General features: G+C 39.3%; 1 protein-coding gene across 1 annotated transcript in view; it reads left to right on the top strand.

Moving 5' to 3' along the window:
* The window catches only part of LOC111258899 (uncharacterized), a 20,256-nt gene extending 10,999 nt beyond the window's left edge, over positions 1–9,257 (top strand). The window contains exons 3-6 of the mRNA XM_086967636.1: positions 3,240–3,315; positions 3,517–3,664; positions 7,226–7,335; positions 8,663–9,257. Coding sequence (XP_086823762.1) covers positions 3,249–3,315; positions 3,517–3,664; positions 7,226–7,325 — 315 coding nt within the window. The 5' untranslated portion in view covers positions 3,240–3,248 and the 3' untranslated portion in view covers positions 7,326–7,335; positions 8,663–9,257. The remainder of the gene's footprint in view (positions 1–3,239; positions 3,316–3,516; positions 3,665–7,225; positions 7,336–8,662) is intronic.
* Positions 9,258–9,805: the final 548 nt, after the last annotated feature.

Here is a 9,805-nt window from a genome sequence, read left to right as displayed (position 1 = left end):
CATTCATTAAAATTCACTCATCATTCATTCATCTATTCATCATTCATTAAAGTTCATTAAAATTTGACAGTATTGGGATAACCGTAAACGCCAGTTAGTTAGAAGTTGTACGAGCACTAAGCTGCCAAATTTTCAACTAGGTCGGTACAATTTTCGCGGTACGCTCATATGGAAAGGCCTTTAATTTCATTTAATTTTGGCCTTTTGTCTGACAACGCCCCAGTCAGATCTGCTCGTCCTCCTCCTCCTTTTTGAAAAAGAGACAGTTTACAGCTACATTGAGATTGATGGTAATGAAGTGGAGACATGGCTGTGATGCCCATCTTCAGCGGGGAACGCTATCAATCCGCTTGTGGTCAAATTTGGCCCCGCTCTGAATTGCAAAAGTTTCGATTCACACCCCTTTCTCCTAAATTATGAGCGATATTGCCGTCGGCCTGGCCCTGCTAATCCCACTGAAAATATTAGATAGTAAATAATAATAACAGCGGTAAAAAAAAAAGGCACGTGGTGAATTTCTGAACCTCTTCAGGTCTGTCCTCTCATCAGGTAGGTATTCTGTACAAATTCGAGCGTAGGCGTAAATCTGAGTAGATTCGAATGTGCTTGCATAACTTCTATTTTGCAGCTATCGCAGAAATGTCCCCCAGATGGGGTGATAACGACTAGTTAATACCTCTCTTACGATGAGCTGTGAGTTCACCGTTATGTAAAGCTGACCACCATGTCTAATCGGCTATTTATAATTTAGGTACGAACGCCTTCTGGGTAGCACTCTCGACTATAACATACATCAGTGAATGTCTGGCGATAAACGAACGGGTGGATAGTAACATGTACGAAAGCAAACAGCCGGCTAGGACATTTTGTGGCAATATATCGCATGGCTAAGTCTATCAAGCTTGTCCATAAAAACTGACATGTACAAAATTATGCTAAATATTAATTTTTTCACTTAATTTCTGATTGGAATATAGAACATACATGCGCAAACAGTTTTAAAATCAATTTTGACTGAAGATCTTGTACAGACGTTATGTTAATATTATCTAAAATGTATAAACCAATATATGGTGAATATGGGTAAAACGTCTCGTCCTACGCTTGACCAGGGCGAATTTTTGCACATACATACCATCGACCTTCAAGATATCACTCCAGATCCAGGCAGCACTCGAGAAATCCAGCAGATATTTCAGTACCTTACAAATGTCGGATTATACTGAGACACTTAGTACGTAAATATAGCCTTTATGGATCCTTCATCAACCGCTATGAAGATCTCTTATGTACGTTTGCAACTCCTCTTCGGAAGTACGTTTGGCGAGAAATTTAATAATTGCCAAAGCATCACAACTTTGAATGAAGCGAACAAGAGGATTTGGGGTACCACGTTTGCTAGTGCGTGCCGGGACTAAGACGATCGGTCTCAGATATGATTTCACACGAGCTTCTATTTTCCTGTGTGATAATGGCTCTACAGTGTGGGCAAACAGCTTCCGCCGATACATTATCCTAAATTGACGAAAACTCGCCAACCAAGCGAGCTTGAACGAACGCCAGTGAAGGTCGCGATGATAGCAGAAATAACCCGCTATTACTTTATCAGCTCATCACGCTGTTTTGAGGTCATAAAGTATTCGGTTTACCATCGATAATATGCATCCATCTCATTTTTGCCCTCGGGCTAGACTTCATTGATTGAGAGGAATCGTAATGCGCTGAGCCTTGGACAATCCACTCTGGCCATAAATATAATAGTCTAAGCTTGCATTAGACGATGAAGGATGAACGCGAAACCGATCGTCGTAAACGTTGTCTTCGCCCTCGAGCTGATGCTTCATACAATGGTAGGACGATGAGGGTGTTTCTACTGTTGTTGATTAAACAGAAACGTATTAGCATATTAAATATTAGGCAAATAATTTAATCAATAGTAGATTTACGGATACACTCAATACGATGATCTGTGTTATTCCATACATTTCTAAGCTCGGCAGTGAATCGCATCTTCGAACGATATACAAGTAACTGCCACTAACAAATCTCAAACGCTTCGGGTCAGCTTTTTTTTTGTTTAAGAAGTGGACGTTAGTTTACCTTTAAAAATGTCCGTGTATTTGGAGCGACAAAAGCCAATCATCGGCTCGAATGGTAGCCCATGATACACCGTTATCGGAAAGAGATCTTCTAGGAGAATCAAGTTATATACGACGTGCATTTGTTCTAACTTATTATAATAATCATAGACGAGCGATTTCTGCGCTAACAGGGGGTCAGAAGCTCAGGTTACCTTTGATAGTGATTTCTATCCTATTGCATGACAATGAGATATAACGCAGTACAGAAGACGTTCAGCGATTTCTGAATGACTCGACTAAATATACAGCTTAAATCGAGGGAAGCGATAGAAGCCTTCAGGTAAATGGACGTTGTCCAAGTTTTGTCTGCATGAGAGCTTCTGGTACAACTAGGAAGATGAAGAAATTTTCTTGGCAAGGACCGAAACATGTTATGAGTTGAAGCCATACGCTCCATGATGCGAGGCCTTACATCTAATTTCAATGGCCACAGGACGTGCAGCTAAAGACATATTAACGTTCGTATTTTGATTAACTGAAGCTACAAGGGATATTTATAACGATTTTTGATTATCTAGCTGAATGGCTTAAACGAACACTGGCATTAAATCGAACGTTTCTGTAGCATTCTAAGTAGAAAAGTTTATACCCACAACGGATACAGCGGCGTACAAGTAGTGCCCATTCTGTAGTAGCAATCCAAATTAACAGGGAAACGAATGGGGGCCACTTGGGGGTAATCATCGTTCAAATATAGTGAAATATATAAGCATCGATCTATAGCGATGCAGCCCAGTGTAAAATTCCCCTGGGGTTTTTCATTTTTCTGCCTAATCGACCGGATGCTGTCGCTTTTTATCCCATTCACCCACAATATGATCAAGCGCAATCAGCTTTAATATTTTCACAACTCTTCTTTAAGAATGGTTTCGCTTTTTAATAGTCGGAAGTTTACGAGGCCTATTACGAAATGCCGCTGAACCGTGTGCTGTCCTCCATCAAAAATTTCACGGTATCTGCATATACGGACTGACGCTGCCTATGGCCGATATATAAACATGTGATATAAACACACCGTGCAGGAAGCGCATATATAGACGCACAGAACGTTATGTAGCCAAAGTTCAGTAATTGCCTTTGTTTGTGGAATCATTTCAGGAGACGAACATGCAAGTATATGCTATTCTGTTGTTTATCGCCTCTCTGGCGTGTACCGCCGTTGCGTTGCCCAGAGGTAAATGCTCACCGATACGAAGACTGCAACTGAAGCAATGCACTGATAGATTACATAGAAACTCAAACTTGAAACGATATTATTGAAAAAAATGTAATTCAACAAAAAACTGTGAGCGATTGTTACTAATTGTTTTTCATTCACGTCGCGGTTTTTGTCTTCAATATGGGTATTCTGTGCCATATCGTATATAATGTCTAGGCCGGTGGGGTTCCCAGCTGGCCTTGGCTAAGCGTATGAGTGAGGATGCAACATTCCCCTTCTTTGGAAGCTCCTCAGATGAAGACTATCTCGAAATGGAGAGGCGACTGGCGTTCGCCCCGGAAAACTCCTATTACCCTTACTACAGGTACGCTTAGAGTAAGTACATCCACAATCTGCAACCTCCTTTTATATATACACTTTTCTCTTGTAGTATTTGCTTAATTTGGTTTTAGTTTGAATTTTAAGTTCTATTAAAGACACAGGCTAGGACAGTATACGTATTACTAAGCCGAACTCATTTAACCTTAGAGGTATAATGTAATTGCTCGCTGGGGACCAATTGACTGACTTTAAATATAGGATATATTTAGCTCTTTCCTTAGGGTTTCGCGCGTTTCTAGTCTTACACGTTTGTTTCTAATGTAGGAGGTATGAAAATTGTCCATGCACCTTATACTCTCATCAATTACATTGCTACTATTCGCGACGTTACCGTCAAAATCAATCTCGGTCCGACATGTTGTCGGCGTGGTTTTTCGACAATAATGTTTTAAGTACGTTTTTGAACAGGCTAGGAAGAACCTAGCTGGCTATTGCAGAGCAAAGAAGGTATGATGTTTTTTTTACCGAGCAATATTTCGGTCGGAGGTGAAATTACTGAATACGAACGTTAATATTGTGTTTTGTAGAGATTACATGCATTTAGCGTATACGTCATCATAGAAACCATATAAATATATAAGGGCAATGACTATTGCTGTTTTGATGAATTCGAAAATTCGCGCCAATATACCGATTGTATTATATTAACTACATCTCTATTGAGAAGTTATCTTGTGCTGCCTACAGACGTGTGTCGTTGTTTGATGGTCATGAACATGATTTTTTTCGAACAAGTTTGCTGCAAGTTATCTGTACAATTCATGACTAGAAGGGCTACAATAAAACATTACATTAGAGGTACCACAAGTTTGTTATGGCATATCTCCTTTCTTGCTATGGGTTCCGTCACGAAAACTGAGCGCTATTCAAACAGTAATCTCCGGCTTTATGGTTTTCCTCTAGTAGGAACAACGACAACAGGTCCCCTACAAGTTTGCCTCAAAAGTATGTTTATTTTTGCCCGTCATCTCAGCTAAGCACAGAATTATTCGTTAATCGAAAGGTGTATGACGAGAGCGGAAAATTAGGGATCCGAATACGAACCCATGGTACATGCGTGCACCTACTACGAAAAGCGCAAGGTGCACGTTGTCATCGGGACTTATATTGCTTCTCGTTAACAAGATGGCTAAGTTCAACCTATTGATGTACTTACGGCATAACAATTACAGTATTGGACGTGTCAGTCGTTGTAGTGATGGCGACGCGGGACGCGTACGTCTGTGCACGAAATGGGTCTCGATTTCTCGACTGTTGCAGATCTACCATTTTCTTCGATGGTGGACTGTCTCTCTATTTACCAAATCGTCCTTCACAAAATACCGCAATCAGCCGGCAATCACTTTGCCCGGAGAAAAATGGTTATGCCATTTTAAAGATCCGCCAGTGCTGGACACTCATTGGCAGAAACACAATAGTTACACAAATAATGCTAGACTTTCCATCTTCTCTTTCCTCTTTATAGTAGATAAGAAGTACTATATATATAACAATAAAAATACAGTAAAAAAGAATCACTGTCTTATAAGCATCGGAACCCGCGTATCATTTTATTCCTGAGGAGCAACTATACTATTGGCTTAACAGTTACAACGTATCGTGACCGTTTCGCTTATACTAAAGACATCCGTTCGCGCAAACCTATTTATTTTCTAGCATGCAATTTTAGTTATAATAATAATAGATATAGTCGTTCCATTTGAATTGAAGCTTGAGATAGATAGCGTCATGGTGTTCTATCGTTGGCGTTCTACCGTTTATCCCTTACTCGGCCTAGTGAACTGTAAAGTGCTCAGAATATTAGTATCGCTAACGAGAAAAAAACACCTGCAGAAAGTCAAATAGCTGGGGAACTAGGCTAAAACGTAACTTTTAAATACAGAAAGGTTAAAGTGCACCTCTTTTGATGAGTGCTAAACTTTGAAGATACCATAGGTTAGATAGCGTGACCAACTCGCGGCAGAAAACCCTTACAAATCAATGGCCCGATAGTGGGTAGCAGGTAATATTGATAAATCGCTATAAATCAAAAACATCGACTCAAATGATATCATTTCATTTCAGTATATAAACGTTATCGGTGAAACAAATCAATACTTTTGTTCAAATATGCTTAAGTTAAACCAACCAATATTGCAGATGTGATTGAATAAAAAATAAAGACAATGTACTAAGCGTAATAAATAGATAAAAGTCAATGATCTATTAACAGAATGCTTCTTTTCTCTGAACCTATCTCTCTACCTCGTACACATGCATACATACATACATATATATATATATATATATATATATATATATATAGGAAAAGTAGAGAAAATTTCTTATCAGTGATACTCTAACCGCGAAAGTTTAACTTAATGGCAAATTTCCTCAGAAGAGAAGAAAAGAATCCCAGAAGGAATTTTCACTCTGATTTTCATTCTACGAGCGCTATTATATTTGTTTTATCTCCGTTATGTATGTCTAATCTATCATCTATCTAGATTGAATTTGTTGCATTTTTCTTAACAAATCTGTGGCGAGTTAGATAACCTTAAAGTAGTAGAGATCGTACATGCATGCTAAAGTCCAGGGCTTACGTACGTTGAACGATGTTTAAGATAAAAGAGAGATTTCCGTTGATATCGCAAGGTCCATATTAAAAATCGAAGCTTTTTCTTGAGCAAATTACGTTTGGGTTATCCATTTCGGAATCTAACAAGGCTAGTTGGTTAAAGCTCTCCTCTTTTTATATATTACATATACTGCAGAGGCTATCGAAGACCACCAATGAGGACAATGTTTGCTCGCTTTACTTATTTAATTGAACTACGGAATAAGGCATACCTAATGGCTCACAAATTCTGTGACGATTGAGTTGTATAGTGTACATCTCAAGTAATTACTAATTGCTTACTATTTCGCTTATCGCAACCCTAAATATTTTGCTCCCCTCCATGCTGTACATCAATCGCTCCCTGTTTTCGTAAGTCAACTTCGATATTTTTTCATTGACGATCTTTACGTACCGTCTCCACGATGTGCATCTGTTGAAATCGCTAACACGTTCCGCCTATGTATTCTACGCCGACGCATTTATGTGTATGTATAACTAGATCAGAGCTTTCTTAGTTTACACGAGTGGTCGAACTACGGCGGCTTGGACAACCAGCCATCTGACAGGAACCGCCACTTCGATTCACACCGACAAGGCGTAACTATCATACACATACTAACATGGGCTTATTTAATGCACGCAGGCTTGCCACATGTATTCGTATCTATTATATACTAGTCCTCTCAACGTACGTGTTCTGTGACATCATGACGTTCCTGCAGTACAATAGCCTTCCGGTTGACGAATTCACTAATGAATGAATCCATTGAGACTTTGATTGGTTAAAGGAATCGGAAGTTTAATACGATAGAAGCAGGCTCAACACCAAAAGCGGAAGCCCTAAGACATGAGCACTAGGCATACAAAGTATGTCGTTATATATTTGTAAATGAATGAAAAACTAAACTAAAGTAAGATGCACGTCCGTTTTTTTTTATTTCGCAGGTTGTCGCTCGCGAAGAAGAAGGACTCTACTGGATCTGCCACGTCCGATGGTAAAAGCCCAGCCAGTCGCAAGTTTCAGACCCAAGGATGGAAACGATAGATAATGCAAGGTGAGCTGTCAACACGCACGGAAATGAAGGCTCACGCCCTAAGTCCCTCCACAATAACGAAATGTAATTCGGGTGTACTTTAGACCGATTAAAAACAAAACCCTTTTATTGTTTCCCCTTGTTTCTCCAAAAATTAACTTCTGCGGTCTTTTATAAGGCTGCTTTCTCCTCGGCAAAGAAACACCTGCGAAAAACGATCCGATTTGGTCGGCTAGCCTTTGGTGTAGCCCAAATAGTGATGTCACCGTGGACAGATGCAGCCTAACGGCGATGAAGGGGGCAAAATATTGTTTGACCTTTAGCAAGCACTAAACCGATCGCTGAGTTTGCAATAGGAGTTAGGAAACAATGGTGCAACAGTCACATATCCACTGCAGTACAATATGGTGACAGTATTACCAATAGTAGCTATATTGAATTGTTCGTCTCTAGCCTTAACCGTAGAAAGTAAATTATATCAAAGCACATGTAGAAACAAAGGTAATAAACATAGAAGGTTACAGTAAAAAGAAGAATGTCCATTGGTAAAAAGTGCTTCGTAAAATAGCCGTCTATATAGTATTCAACAATAGCGGCGACGACAACAACAGTGTAATAATATTGAAATGAGTAGAAGGTAAAAGGAGGGTATCAGATAGGTTGCAAAGCAAGGTTCATTTCATTTTCGCACGCTGCGCAGAGGCGCGGTCCAAGGCCACAAAATAAGCTCAGGCGCAAATGTTTTTAATAATTATCTGCTGCGAGGAAGCCGTTCCGAAATGATTGTAGAATGATTATAAGACAATAACAAGTAACCATCACAAACAGTATGTACGATCGACGGAAGCAAAAAGGCAAACAAACGTAAACGTACTATAGCCAATTAAAGCAGCAACAATTGTTAAAATAAAATATGGCAAAAAACATATAACAACATGTATAGCTTTTTGAAGCGTTATGTGAAAAGCCAACAAAACGATTATTGCAACAAGTAACGACGACTTATAATGCATGTGATTAGGGCTCGTGGAGGGAGATGTCTGGGTTTGAGATGACTCTAAAAAAAAAAAACCAGCTTGTTGTAAGGGGATGAATCTATAGCAGACCATCCCGATGATACTCACGAATCGGAGGTAAAATAAATGCTCGGAACGTCGAGTGTGCATTCGAATCTGAATCGGGGGTAGCCCATTAATGAACACTAACAACTGAAGCCGGTAGCAGGAGGCGGATGCTTTACATTGTAGTATAACAGGTGCGTTCGATTTACTGAAGGATGATGATGATGACGACGACGACGACGACTGAGAAAATAAAAAAAAAATATATTATCCTATCTGATGCGCAGGTCCATCTAGAATCCCCGAATCGTCAGAGAGCTACCAGTGTCAGGCTGGACTAAACATTCGTCCTTGCCCATTTACTGCATAGTGATACAGACACAAGAAAAATCAAAATAATCCCAACAAGTAATAATATACAGCCTTGCGGTTAACCACTCCCTCAGGAATAAAAATGACAGTCTGCGATAAACAACTGAACAAGTAGCGAACAAAATCTCCACCAAAAGAAATAACAGTAAGAGAAAGAAAAGAAAATTTCAAGTGAAGACGCGAAGATCATATCAACGGACAACTTCAGCTCAATCTTCACCCCCCGATCAACGATACGGACAAGAATACGAAACATAATTTACCTATCGACTCACATCTTACGACGAGATGAAACACATCAACGAGATGAAAATGAGTATATTATCATAGTAATTATGTTCTAATTATCATACTATGATAATATGATAAGAATAGTACCGATAGGGATGAAAACAATCAAAAGGTTACCAATTTATTTGTACTCTACGGCTACTGCGTTAAAGCCTGTTCATTAAAATGCAAATGGCAGATTGATAATAAATAAGGTTTGTCTTCTGTAAATGTTGGTGATGTTCGACTGTTCATTACTGTATTTAAATTACATTTTATTTAAGTCTAAATAATTGGTTACAGGATGGCTATCTACAATTTCTCTTCGGACAGAAAGTCGCGGCGGATTTTTACTTTTGCAACTATGTGCATCGCTAATAAATAGAGGATCCGCAAATTTAACATAACTTGGTTAACAAACAGGGTTAGGCTTTAAAAAATTGTTCTCATACCTATTAGGTTACGTAGAAACTTTAGTAACCTACAAATAAGCGACACACAGATAAATCAGAGTAGAGACAACAGCATGCTTCAAACCGCAGACGAAGAAACAACTACGTGGGGACGGAACGTTGCGACCGATGGACTGAAATGGCAGTCTTTTTTACGTTTTGCAAATAAAGAACCGTAAGTATATGTGCACCATAGCCAGTGTCAGGCGGGAGTTGGTTCCAAGGCTCGAATCAGCAAAATTACTCTAATCAACAATGAAACAATAGTCAATAACCAGCGCCCATGGTTCAGTCACGAACATCATGGACAAGATGTTCCGATATTTTTGTCGGAAC

The sequence above is a fragment of the Varroa jacobsoni genome, unplaced genomic scaffold (genome assembly GCF_002532875.2).
Source record: "Varroa jacobsoni isolate VJ856 unplaced genomic scaffold, vjacob_1.0 scaffold_275, whole genome shotgun sequence".
NCBI lineage: Eukaryota > Metazoa > Arthropoda > Arachnida > Mesostigmata > Varroidae > Varroa > Varroa jacobsoni.
This window is presented reverse-complemented; position numbering and strand designations above follow the sequence as displayed.